Source organism: Paramormyrops kingsleyae, chromosome 12 (genome assembly GCF_048594095.1).
Source record: "Paramormyrops kingsleyae isolate MSU_618 chromosome 12, PKINGS_0.4, whole genome shotgun sequence".
Lineage (NCBI taxonomy): Eukaryota > Metazoa > Chordata > Actinopteri > Osteoglossiformes > Mormyridae > Paramormyrops > Paramormyrops kingsleyae.
The window spans coordinates 7,751,220-7,764,529 of NC_132808.1; the positions used below are offsets into that span (position 1 = coordinate 7,751,220).

A 13,310-nucleotide genomic window follows, 5' to 3' on the forward strand; every position below is an offset into this window, starting at 1 on the left:
AGGCTTGTTCGCAAGCCTAAATTACCATGGTAATTCAGCGGGGATTCATTTAAGACACGTTGATGGAACGGAACTTAACCCTGTTTCATGGAATACCCCCCGGTTTATCTGCGTTATGTGAATCTTCCATTAACACACCATGAGCAGGGTTGCCAGATCTGAGCGACAGTTTCCAGGCCAAACTCAATATAAAACCCGCCCACCTCAATAAAAACCAGCCCAAATCTCCACCTAGCAAAAAACTTATGTTGAACGTAAAAGTATAGACGTAGCCTGATAAAGAGCATGGCATTATAAACAGTTTTATAAAATAAACAGAAAAATGCACAAACAAGCTTCCTTGTCAGCAAAAAATTAGAACTATTTAGTCAGTCACATGCAGATTAACGGATCTTACCTTTTCGAAGTTTATTACTCTTTTCTTGAACTGAAGAATGTTGAACACTAATAACTATGTACAGTCCATTAAGCTAATACATGGAGGAATCAAATCCCCCCAACAATTGCTGGGGAGGTTTGAAACTGGCTGATGTCCACCCGTTCCTGCTCAGGCCAGAGCGCACATCCATGAGGCTTGAGAGGAGCGGCAGACCCATTCGATATCTCGTGTCATCCTTGCAGCGTCACTTGGGAAAATGCCCTCTCAACATGAGCGTTAGAGATGGGCAGAGTGAGCAATCTGATTGCACCCAGGGAAAGTTCTTTAAAACAATTATTTCCCCCAGCATCTTTGAATGCTTCAACTTCAAGCCAAAAAGCGTCGATGGCTTGTTCACTTGAGAATCCGGCTGACCCTACATTTCTCCACTGGCTTTCTAAGACGTCTTCTGGACATGAAAAAAAATCAGTAGGTAAGTCTGTGACTCGAGACCTGTTTATAGTGGACATCTCTATTTTGGGGGAAAGCAACTCCAGTTTGCGCAGCATCTCCATTGAAGCAGGCAGGCGCATTTGATATTGAGCCAGCACTTCTTTAAGGAAAGCCAATCATCGTGCTGAGATGGTCTCCTGTTCAGGTGCAAGTGGGCTGGCCTCCAGCAGCTGTTGGAATGTGGTATCCAGATCAGCATCCTGATGGGAGAGGTAAATGCTGTGTGATTTAAGATCAAGCTCTCGCAGTCGCACATCATTGTTCATACGCAATATGCTGGGCTTAACAACCCTTCTCAGTGTAGGCATATACAGTCTATCAAGATCCCTAAATACACTCAGCGTGTCTCCGGTTTCCAGCTGGAAGTATTTATTCACTGTTTTGATTTCTTTTAAGACGGGGCGGAGAAAGTGCATATACAGAATGTTTGCTTTGTCACTGTACATTTCTTTTAAAATCCTCACGGAATAGCAGTGCTCTGCATCGGATACCAAACTAAAATGTATTTTAAGCGCATCCTCTTGGTCCAGAATTCTTTCGATACAGTAGGAGATCACTAACCAGCGAGTGGAGCTGGGGGATATAAACTTTAACGGGCAGCCACCATCATTTAGGGTTTCGTAAACAGCCTTATAATCACCCTGACGCTTTGCTGAGTGAGCAAACCAGTTATAGGTTTCTCGTATCATGTACTCCAGATTGCTTGGGAGACGTTGCATAGCTTTGTTAGCAACAATACCTAAAGAATGGCATACGCAGCGGATAAGCTGTAGACTTGGCTGTAATTCCTTGAGGAGTGTAAAGACAGAGTGATTTTTTCCTACCATAACACTCGCTCCATCTGTCCCCACCAAGTTTTTGATATCCAGGCCATACTCTCTTAGAAAAGCAACAACTGCGTCTGATATTCCATTTGCGTTACAGTCCAAGAGCTCCACAAGTCCGAGATATGTGCTGACAAACTTACGGTGCTTCACTGATCGGTACTTAACACAGATACACAGAAGCTTGTTTACTGATATGTCGGTGGTCTCATCAAGATACAGTGAATATGGAGACTCACCAATATCCTCACGTAACTCTTCTCTAAAATGTGGCGCCAGAACAGACTTTATCACTGCAGTGCACTTCGTCCTATGAGTTTGAATGCTCCCACTTCATCTTGAATAATATCAGACAAGTCATCAACTGCGTTGATGGATGTGTGACAAGCCACATACGTCGCAATCCTCAGTTCACGACGTTTTTGGTCATCTTGTATTGTCTTTTGACCAGCAGCAGACCCCGTTGGTACAGCAAAAGACTTAACACTTGGCACACAACGAGACTTGTGTTTTTTTGTGGCACCATGTTCCTTCAAATCATTAAGTTGCGCTCGAATTTCTGTGTTACAATACTTGCAATGAGCTTTGGAGTCATCCTCTGGCACAGGGGCAATCCAGCATTTTAGTTCCGGATAAGTCTCCCATTCCTCTCTGTAAAGTTTTTTGTATCTTCCCCACTTCGGCATGATGCTATCTCTAGGTAAATACAAGTTTAAGAGAGAAGGCCCAGTCACCTCTCTGTCACTTGTTGTTTTGGCGCTTATAACAAGTGACCAATACAATTTCACTGTGATGTTTGGTTAACCAATGACTGTCACTGATTGATGATGTCATGTCATATTTGACAGATTCTCTGAATGAACTAATTGTGACGGCTGATTGGACAGCTAAGTGACACGTACATTTTTTTATGTTTCTCCATATAATCACCATGATTTTTTAAATATATTCTTAGTATATTTTTAATATATATTTTTTTAATGATAATAATAATAATGACAGTAAAACCCGCTAAATATTTTAAAAAGCAGCCCAAATTTTTTAGACCCGCCCAATGCCAATTTTCCCAGCCCAACATAACCAAAAGAAGCCCAATTGGGCGGAAAACCGCCAATCTGGCAACACAGACCATGAGGCGGTGTGGCTATAGCAAATTACTGCAGGACTAACCATCACTGATCTTTTGAGGGAAATATTAGAAAAGATTTCCCCGTCCAAAGACCCGCAACTCACAGAGGATGTGCGACAAAACCTCCTGCAGCTGAGGAGCGGGGTGGTCGAGGCTATGCTCAGGCGGGTAGTCCTGGACTGTGGGCTGCCTTATGCCCCACTGACAGAACAGCCTGAACTGTCCCCAGCGCCATCCGAAAATGCATGCAAAAAGAAGAAGCGGAAGGATCGCAATGTGCCCGTTTGCTCTGCTCTTCCATTCACTTATAAAAGGTAAAATATGATGCATTGACAGAGAACAAAAAAATACTATGTAAATTAGTGTTTTAGCAGATGCAGGACCATATAGTGTAGACTAATGTAAATGGGGAAAATGTACTGTGAAGGACCTGAGATGTCTGAGTATTAGAAATTAGATCTTGAACCCCTGTTCCCTCCATTCCCTTTTCCAGCATTGGTACTGATAGAGGAGACAGGGAAGTTGATGGAATGTATCCTGAACCGCTCATACTTTGTGCAAATAACAGAGATTATAAAATAAATTGTAAAATATATTGTAAATTTATTTAGAAAGTGTAACCAGAAGAAAGAAAAAAATATAACCTATTAATTTACAAGAGCGTATATACAAATTACAGGATGAAATACTGTGCAAGAAACGCTTATAGTCAGTTCAAAGTGCAGTGTGCAGTGTCAGCACAGCAGTGTCAGGTTGAACTAATAACCATAACACTATGACCAGGAGAGTGGCATGTCTTGGTTGAGGAGTCAAATCGCCTGAGGATAGAAACTCCTCCTGAGTCTCTCCATCTTGGCCATAATGACACGGAACCTTCTGCCTGAATGCAGGAGTTTGAACAGTCTGTAATTGGGGTGAGACAAGTCCTTGATAATCTTAGCTGCCCTGGTCTTACATCTCCTGATGTAAATGTTCTGCATGGAGGGGAGAGCTAACCTGCAGCAGCGTTCAGCTGCCCGGATCACTCTCTGGAGGGCTTTCCGGTCCTGTACACAGCTATTCCCAAACCAGGATGAGATGTTCTGTGTGAGGACGCTCTCAACAGCGCCCGAGTAGAAAGCCTTAAGGACAGCAGGGGAAACCCCAAACTTCCTCAATTGCCTCAGGTGGTACAGGCGCTGCTTTGCCCTTTTTGTCTGAGCACAGATATGCTCAGTCCATGTCAGGTCCTCCGAGATGTGGATGCCCAGGTATTTAAAACTGCTCACCCTCTCCACTGGAGCATCATTGATGGTGAGGGGTCTATAGTCATGTTGTCTCCTTCTGAAGTCCACCACCAGCTCCTTAGTCGTACTGACGTTCAGCTGGAGGTAGTGTCAGTAAAGCATAAAAGGTTACAGTCCCTTATATCTCGCTGGAAAGTGACTCTGGCTCTGAGGTCGTCTAGCTTATTCTCCAGAGACTGTACTTAGCCAGCAGGATACTCGACAGAGGGGTGCAATGAGCTTGCTCTCTCATTCTGTTATGGACGCCGGCGCGTTTTCCCCGGCGCTTCTTTGTTCTTCGCCGTGGGTTAGCGTCGCGTCCATTGTTGTTGTCGTCCGAGTAGCATAGTATCTCAGACGGCCACGACTGGTCAGGCTTAGAAGTAGTCGAAATTAGCGCCGAAATCTGATTTCCTATATCCAGTAGTGTTCTACTGTTGTAGGTCACCAAACCTGAAGAGATATTTGCGAGTGAAAGTAAAATAAATGAATAAATAACGAAAAAAGCACAGTCTTTACGGAGCGGTCAGGAACGTGTCTGAACATGGCCGCGTCATACCGGAAGGAATAAAATGGCTTTTATAATGTATATTTTGCTTTGAGGCTGGCCATATGACAAAATTAAGGTGAATAAAATGGCTTTTATAATGTATATTTTGCTTTGAGGCTGGCCATATGACAAAGTTAAGGGGAATAAAATGGCTTTTATAATGTATATTTTGCTTTGAGGCTGGCCATATGACAAAGTTAAGGGGAATAAAATGGCTTTTATAATGTATATTTTGCTTTGAGGCTGGCCATATGACAAAATTAAGGTGAATAAAATGGCTTTTATAATGTATATTTTGCTTTGAGGCTGGCCATATGACAAAGTTAAGGGGAATAAAATGGCTTTTATAATGTATATTTTGCTTTGAGGCTGGCCATATGACAAAATTAAGGGGAATAAAATGGCTTTTATAATGTATATTTTGCTTTGAGGCTGGCCATATGACAAAGTTAAGGGGAATAAAATGGCTTTTATAATGTATATTTTGCTTTGAGGCTGGCCATATGACAAAGTTAAGGGGAATAAAATGGCTTTTATAATGTATATTTTGCTTTGAGGCTGGCCATATGACAAAATTAAGGTGAATAAAATGGCTTTTATAATGTATATTTTGCTTTGAGGCTGGCCATATGACAAAATTAAGGGGAATAAAATGGCTTTTATAATGTATATTTTGCTTTGAGGCTGGCCATATGACAAAATTAAGGTGAATAAAATGGCTTTTATAATGTATATTTTGCTTTGAGGCTGGCCATATGACAAAGTTAAGGGGAATAAAATGGCTTTTATAATGTATATTTTGCTTTGAGGCTGGCCATATGACAAAGTTAAGGGGAATAAAATGGCTTTTATAATGTATATTTTGCTTTGAGGCTGGCCATATGACAAAGTTAAGGGGAATAAAATGGCTTTTATAATGTATATTTTGCTTTGAGGCTGGCCATATGACAAAATTAAGGTGAATAAAATGGCTTTTATAATGTATATTTTGCTTTGAGGCTGGCCATATGACAAAATTAAGGGGAATAAAATGGCTTTTATAATGTATATTTTGCTTTGAGGCTGGCCATATGACAAAGTTAAGGGGAATAAAATGGCTTTTATAATGTATATTTTGCTTTGAGGCTGGCCATATGACAAAGTGAAGGGGAATAAAATGGCTTTTATAATGTATATTTTGCTTTGAGGCTGGCCATATGACAAAGTTAAGGGGAATAAAATGGCTTTTATAATGCATATTTTGCTTTGAGGCTGGCCATATGACAAAGTTAAGGGGAATAAAATGGCTTTTATAATGCATATTTTGCTTTGAGGCTGGCCATATGACAAAGTTAAGGGGAATAAAATGGCTTTTATAATGTATATTTTGCTTTGAGGCTGGCCATATGACAAAGTTAAGGGGAATAAAATGGCTTTTATAATGTATATTTTGCTTTGAGGCTGGCCATATGACAAAGTGAAGAGTTTATTATTACCTAGGTCTTGCCCAAGACTGACTACCAGCTCTTCTGGAGCCAAGGATGCGAAGCAATCTCCTCCAAAGTCAAATAATTGATTCGGCTGAAGCACCGATCCATTAAATCTTTAAATTCTGAAAATAAACATTGGAGTTGTGAAATTATTTAAAGTGAGAAGGCTCTCTCATCAGGCATGGTCAGTGCGACATTGCTGACACTAACCTTCAGAAACTGCTCTGGGGAAATCCAGAGACCCAGTTTCTCGGCTCCGAACGGGTAACGTTCCACATACCAGATGGAACAGCATTGAGCTGATGCACCTGATGGTGAACATCACATCCACATCCAGCTGTGCTGCTCCTATAAATCAGAAAAAATGAATGAGATGAGAGAGAGAGAGAAGATGCCACAGACACTGATAAACTCACTTTACATCTCACTATTTTACAGAGAGTGTAAAGCAGCGATATTTCTGCATAATTAACATCTTTTTTTCACTAACCCAAGTATTTTGGATCTTTTCGAAAACTCCCACATCCAAAGTCTATCAGTTTAACCCGTAGCGATTCTGTCTGGATGAGGAGGTTTTTGTTCCAGATGTCACCATGCCGGACGCCCCGATCCTCACAGTGGCACAGGGCCAGCAGCAGCTGTAGTAGCACCAGCTGTGCCACCTCCTCACTCAGGGAGCCACCACAGACAATGCTGTAGTGATGGAGATCCTGACACGGCTCAGGTCTCTCCATCACTATTGAGTGGCTTTCCGGACCGTCGAACCACTCAATAAACTCCACGATGTAGGGGCAGGCTGGTGGGATGCTCAGCTGCATCATTAAGGCCACCTCCTTGGGCATCTTCCCCCCAAGTGCAGGCTGTGGAATTGTTGAAGCAGATAAGAGGCAATGCAGGGAGCAGAAAAGACACTTATCCCCTTTTAAATGTTAGTGTGGAGCCTTACATGCTACTTACTATGTCTACCTCTTCCCCATTGTCATTGAGCACTTCTTTAATTGCAACCTGGGAAGATTAAAGATTATTTTTATAGAGAGAGTTTGCACAGAACCAAACAGATATGAAAACTGACATAAATACAAATGCACTTCTTCTAAAAACATGGAGTCCATAAAGACTGCACATATCATATGTATATGCTTGTTGAGACCTAATGTAAGATGTATCTTACTGGTAATCCGTCTTTTTTCCGGATTCCGGCATACACGTTGCCAAACGCTCCACTGCCGATTAGTGCCCCTTTAAAGTAAAGGTCCTCCAGTCGTTCTACAGCACAGAGAAAAAGAGTGGGACACAAAACAATACTGAGCAGCTATTCAGGGTAACATCCAGAATTACAAAATATTAGATATTATCTAAAACCAGAAGCAGCCAGAGAAGAAACTTTAATGCGTTAATATAATATTTTTGTGGGCCTTCATTTACCTTTTGATTCAGATATGCAACCCCACATGCCTGTAGTAGTTTAGCAAATGACTATACAATTAATGTCATGTTCAGTTATTAGTCACACATTGAAAATAAATCATCTGTGTAAATGTATCCTCATCATATAAAAGACTGAGACAAATATAAACCTTTGGGATTACTGGAGGTGGGTTTGGGACTCGGAGTGGAGCGGCCTGCTTCTGATGGCATTTCTCTTTGCAGCAGCTGCTGGCTAATTTCATACAGGAGTTGGCTGCGAAACTTCCCAGTATCTCCAGTGCCACTCCCAGCTGCTGAGTCATTGTGGCCACTTGGTACTACAGACAATGAGAGATTGACAATGTAATCGAACAATAAACTGCATTCAATAAGGATGTAGAGTGTAGTTTTGAACTGAGACACATGCAAATATTTGGGGAGTTCAGTGACAAAATGCAAACTAAAAATACATATCTACTACGGATGTAACGAAAAACATAATATCCCAGTATCGTGATAAAAAAATACCTCGAAACCATTGTCAGACTGTTATGATATCAACCACGATATTGCGTGGTTATTTCGCTCGTATAAGCTCTGTCTCAAAAAATACATACTACATTAACGAATGCTTTGTGCTCTATTGTAGGTCATTAACAGGTCATTAAATCTATTACTATTACAATAATAGTTTATATATTGGTCAAATAGAAACAAAAAGACATTTACAGTATATTGACAAAATGATAATGTATCTCTTTAAGAAAAAAGACGATTGTATGCAGAATGTGAGGTGATGTCAGGACATAATGTGGAGAGCACAGGTTTTTATTTGCAGAAGTGGTTAAGGCTGGTTGCAGCAAGTGCTAACAGCAGACTACCATAGGATTTAGAATAGGGTAAAAAGAAAACTTGTTAAACTTGATTTTATAGCTTACATGGTGTAAGAAGATTTTTTTTATTAACTAAAGGAAAAGGAAGATGGAAAAAATATTTTAAACCACATAAACTCTTCCAAAGATTTGGAACGGATATTCATGCATGTGCTTCGCCGAACAGGGACCTAAGTTCATATCAGGATGATGAGCTAGACCCATGGAACAACGGTGAAGGATGAGTAGAGGGAACTTTGAATTTCTTATAACATGTGCAGTTAGGATATGATGGACTGAATTGAACTGTATAATAACCTTTGGACATTGTTATGCCTGAATTGAACGGTATGTGCCTGAATGTTATACGATGTGATTTTGTTTTTTCCTTTTATACTTGATTAATTTTGAGTTTCATTTGTGTGGGAAGTTACTGATTTAAAGGAAAGATAAATAGGTGCTAAAGATACTGGATAGAGAATTTAAATAAGCATAAATAGACACAAAATAATTATTTAATACGATTTGTGCACAGTCAAACATTAGCAAATCTGAGCTAAGATATTACTAGACTGTGAATAACTGATTTAACCACAGGTCTCAGATACCCAAAGCAAACAATATCTAAACCCATATTTTATAAAGAGGTAGATTTACGTTTTTTCCATCTAAATGTAAATGTATATAAATGTGTTCATGATTCTTCATGCTCTACAATCAATATTTACTAAAGGTTGTTGTCCTAAATTTTGAGGTGTCATTATCTTTCCCCCACCACTCCCATCAAACATAGAACTAGCCAGTAGCACTACTAAGTGGACCCAAAATAGGTTCATAAGTGTTACACGTGCACTGTTTTCACGCATCATTTTGTGTGTTAGTATGTATGGGCGTGGCCTATATTTCACATGGTGAGAACAGACCCAGTGGAAAAATGGCAGAAAACACTACTTCAGAATTACAGATTGTGTTTTGATTAAAAGATCCAGCTGCTGCATTAGTAATTAATATTTTATAAAGGAACTACTGACTTGGTTTTGTTTTATAATTACATGCATTGTTTAGTCATTCATTGCAAAGGACAATTACTGCTAAGTTCTGGCAAAGGCTTACGGTCATACCTGGATATTTCACTAATGAAGAAAAGCAGAAGCCCTTTATGTTAAAAGGAAGAACTAATTTGATATAAATAAACATGTTGATGATTAATTATTAAGAGTTTTTTTCTTTTTAAATATAGCGATAATTATTGTATTGTGAAACCTTTTATCGTGATATTATCGCACCGTGACTTTTTGGTATCATTACATTCCTAATATCTACTGAAAACATGACCTTAAAGGTAAAATTGTAGATGCTGCTATGCATCAACCTGCCATTTTTCTGTCATACACACCTGCAGCAGGACTTTTGCTCCTCCCCCTTTTTCCTGGGCGTTCCTCATCCTCGTCTGGTGAGCGGGATCTTTTCTTTCCACTCACTCTAGACTCAGACACTTCAAAGAAAGGTAACAGGAAATTAATATCATACGCTTATGATGTGGTGCATAGATGGATTGACATTCATGGTCAGTATTATGGCCCCCGACCATAGTAAGTGTTCATAGTAAGCGTGGTGGGGCCTGGAACTTACCGTGAGTAAAAGACGGGTACAGGATTGCAGGTATTATTATTATTATTATTATTATTATTCACAGTAAAAAAAAAATTTAAACTAATAGTGAAAATTCTATATTTTCTTTAAATGTTACTTTTGTTTGCTATTAGTTAACCTATGACATGAGTCTGGATCCAGTCTCCAATGATAACTTTGCTGTCACATGACAAACCTTTAAAGGGGCCCTTCTGGGTTTTGGTTGTCGATGCAGTGGGACGAATTCTGCTTTGTGAATTCAGGGTCCTCCTCCCTCTTTTCACAGGACGTCCCTCATCCTTACTTGGTGAGCGGGATCTCTTCATCCCTCTCACTCTAGACTCCAAGACTTAAAAGAAAGATCACAGGACACTAATGTCATACATTTATGAGGTAGGCATTCAGGACAAATATTATGGGCCCAACCATAAGTGGTTAGAAGATGAATTGATAAATGTTTAACCAATAACAGTATAGAAAAATATATTTTATTTTTCAACAGGTTTCATGACCCATCAAAGTTCCACATAAAATATCGTATTCTCATTTTATATGGTTTCAGCTTCCTAGTTAGCCGATATACAAAAATACACTTTGGTTTTGCAGAGCGCTAACAGCATTTGATATTTATACAGTAATGGCAATAGTTTGCTGAATTAACTGCTAGCATTCACAGGGAAAGTCTGTATTTTTATTTTGTATTATTGGTTTTGGATATTGAGGTAAAATAATTCTGTCAAATTAACTGGTTAACGTGAAAATGTCACCACATAATTAATTCAACACAAATTATTCAACATTTAGGTACCTAAAGGTTATTCTTAACTTTGAGGAAGTTTTAAGATATGCTGAAAGGCAAAACTTATGCTCATTTAAAGAAAGGATCTATTTTAAAATATGCTACTAAATCTTACTTTACCTGAAGGCTTCTTAATTTCCATGTTGGACTTTGTTTGGGTAACATTGACCAACTGTGTAAAGTTTGGCGACCCTGCCATCAAAAGTGACAATGATGCTACTTTTAAAAAGGTCCTACTTCATAATGTTTTCGTGATGTCACTGAATGGAAAAGGTTTTTATGATATCACAGAATGGAAATGACATCTGTCAGATGACATCACTGACCAGTAAATGATGTCATACCTTTGAATGCGAATGGGAGCATTTTGCCAGTTTTAGCTGCCATTGACTTTGAATAGGTGAAATTTGATTGGCTAGAGGATAGGACCAGTGTCCGAGGACGTCCACCGAAAGTCACCAATTACATTAGTGTGACCCCATGACTGTGTGATGAAAAGTTTGGTGAGTTTAGCTTCAAAGCTGTAAAGCTGTGAGAGTGGCGGCAGATTGAAAATCCTCCCAGTATTAGCCAATGGGGAAAATGGGGTGTTTGAGGGGACATCCCAGTAACATGGAATCTGGGACAGCTTAGAAAAGCACAAGCAACCCCGACCGCTAAGGGATGAAGAAATGTGGAAAGTTTGATGGTTGTACTCCTAAAATTGTAGGAGGAGAAGCATATAGAATACAGGGGGCAGAGAAGAAAAATAATAAACCAATAAGGAACAGTACGCTGGCTTTTTTAAGCCAACATAATAACAGGAATAACGTTTAAAAACTGTCACCACGGTGTCATTCTGATCTTAGACAACTACATAACAGCCAGAGAATGTGTATAAAGAGCTACAGAAACCTCAAATGTGGACAGTATGGAGGAAGAGGACAAAAGGCATAAGAGCACTGTCCCACCCAGGTACAGGACAGATAGCGCATGCAAGCACTTGTGACTGCTATTTCCTATATTACACCACTGTTAATACGAAGAAATCGTGACATCACCACATCCGATGAATTCAACACAGATTATTCAACATTTAGGTATCAAAAGTTTCTTTGAGGAAGTTTTAAGATATGGCCACTTAAAATTAATAAATTGTTTTACATGACTCAAACTTCTAAAATATTGGTGAGTAGGGGATTTTATATTTTTAGCGAAAAGACGAACGGCAACAGAGATATACTAAAACTAGAAAAGTTCTCAAACAGCTCGCGAAGGGTAATATTACTCGGTATATTGATATAGATTTTAATACCGTGGGCCCACACACAATCTGACAAACGATAAAAACCATTGTCCGAGAAGCGTCAAATTGAAAAATCCGAGGCTGACATTCAAGATTTTTCACCCACAGTCTTTGAGGTGAAAAAAACGGATTTTATGAAAAATATAAAATATTAAAAAAATTGAGGCGGCACCAAAAAATTGAGGCGGGCGGCCATGTAAAACAATTTATTAATTTTAAGTGGCCTATACTGATGGGCAAAATTTATACTCATTTAAAGAATGGATCTATTTTTAAACATTATGTCACCTAATTCTTAGCTCACCTTTAGACTTGTTCATTTCCATATTGTTCTTTGAGTATTCCAAAATATCAGTGTTTGCGAATCAGCTCCACGCGGAATTGACCCAGCCAAATACTGTGCAGGTTTGAATGAAAACTCGGAAATTACCAACATGCCTTATATACTGCAAAGCAAAATTCTAGACCTACGTCATAAAATCCCAATGTGCTGTCAAAATATCGTTTGCTGATTGGTCGAAAAATTTAAACTATCAATCTTGCAAATATGTAAAAATGACGTACGAGTAATTTGAAAAATATTAATAACTTTAATAAAACTTTATTTAAAAATGCCTAGAGCATATCCGTGTTTTCAAAGCAAAATGTTATTTTTAGGATAGAGAGTGTTGCGATTTGAAAACTACCAATCGATTGTACTTTTACATTGTATGCTTATTTATTGATGTCATCGGCAGCATTAGCCAAATCCAGACACCCCGGGGATCGTATGTGTCGTTTTATATCGTCATGCCATCCAGAAATTATAACACAGTATGTATAGCATTTAACGGTATTTTAAAAATCAACACCATCCCACTATTCACCCGATAAAATTTGCCAAGCCAAGGTTGGGGGGGAGGGTAATTTCGAACTAATATACCGCCCAAGCCTAGCCTGCAACCCTATCCCAGCCCCGAACACAACGGCTGCGTAGCGTGTATGTGGCTGCTGCATCGTGGATCCGCGCGTTTCTCCACATCGCCGGCGTTGCTGCTACTGCAAGCGTTGTCTTTCTACCGTGAGTTTACCTTTGATAATGGTGAGCCCCATAAAGGCTGGGAACTGGATACATTATGGAAAAACGACCATTATAATAATAATCTCTGTATGTTTTTGTGGCTATTGTAAGAAGAGTGAGGGAGGTCACCTGAAAACTACTGCGCTT

The 13,310-nt window shown here is 39.4% G+C and overlaps 1 protein-coding gene across 2 annotated transcripts; it reads right to left on the reverse strand.

Moving 5' to 3' along the window:
- Positions 1 to 1,799: 1,799 nt before the first annotated feature.
- LOC111837722 (serine/threonine-protein kinase pim-3-like) lies at positions 1,800 to 11,669 on the reverse strand. 2 transcript variants are annotated; one of them, XR_011994017.1, is made up of 14 exons: positions 11,163 to 11,669; positions 10,939 to 11,010; positions 10,216 to 10,368; positions 9,784 to 9,882; positions 7,686 to 7,853; positions 7,280 to 7,374; positions 7,066 to 7,113; positions 6,599 to 6,968; positions 6,319 to 6,456; positions 6,115 to 6,230; positions 3,821 to 4,542; positions 2,866 to 3,043; positions 1,935 to 2,391; positions 1,800 to 1,857 (listed from the first exon to the last, which is right to left on the reverse strand). XR_011994017.1 is itself a non-coding variant. In XM_072718570.1 (11 exons), exons 1-10 carry the CDS (start codon positions 11,203 to 11,205, stop codon positions 6,136 to 6,138), a joined length of 1,281 nt encoding a protein of 426 aa, XP_072574671.1. In that variant the 5' UTR covers positions 11,206 to 11,669; the 3' UTR covers positions 3,404 to 4,542; positions 6,115 to 6,135. The 2 variants fall into 2 exon arrangements, 1 of the variants encoding a protein (XP_072574671.1); XM_072718570.1 differs by lacking the exons at positions 1,800 to 1,857; positions 1,935 to 2,391; positions 2,866 to 3,043 and having other exon boundaries at positions 3,404 to 4,542.
- Positions 11,670 to 13,310: the final 1,641 nt, after the last annotated feature.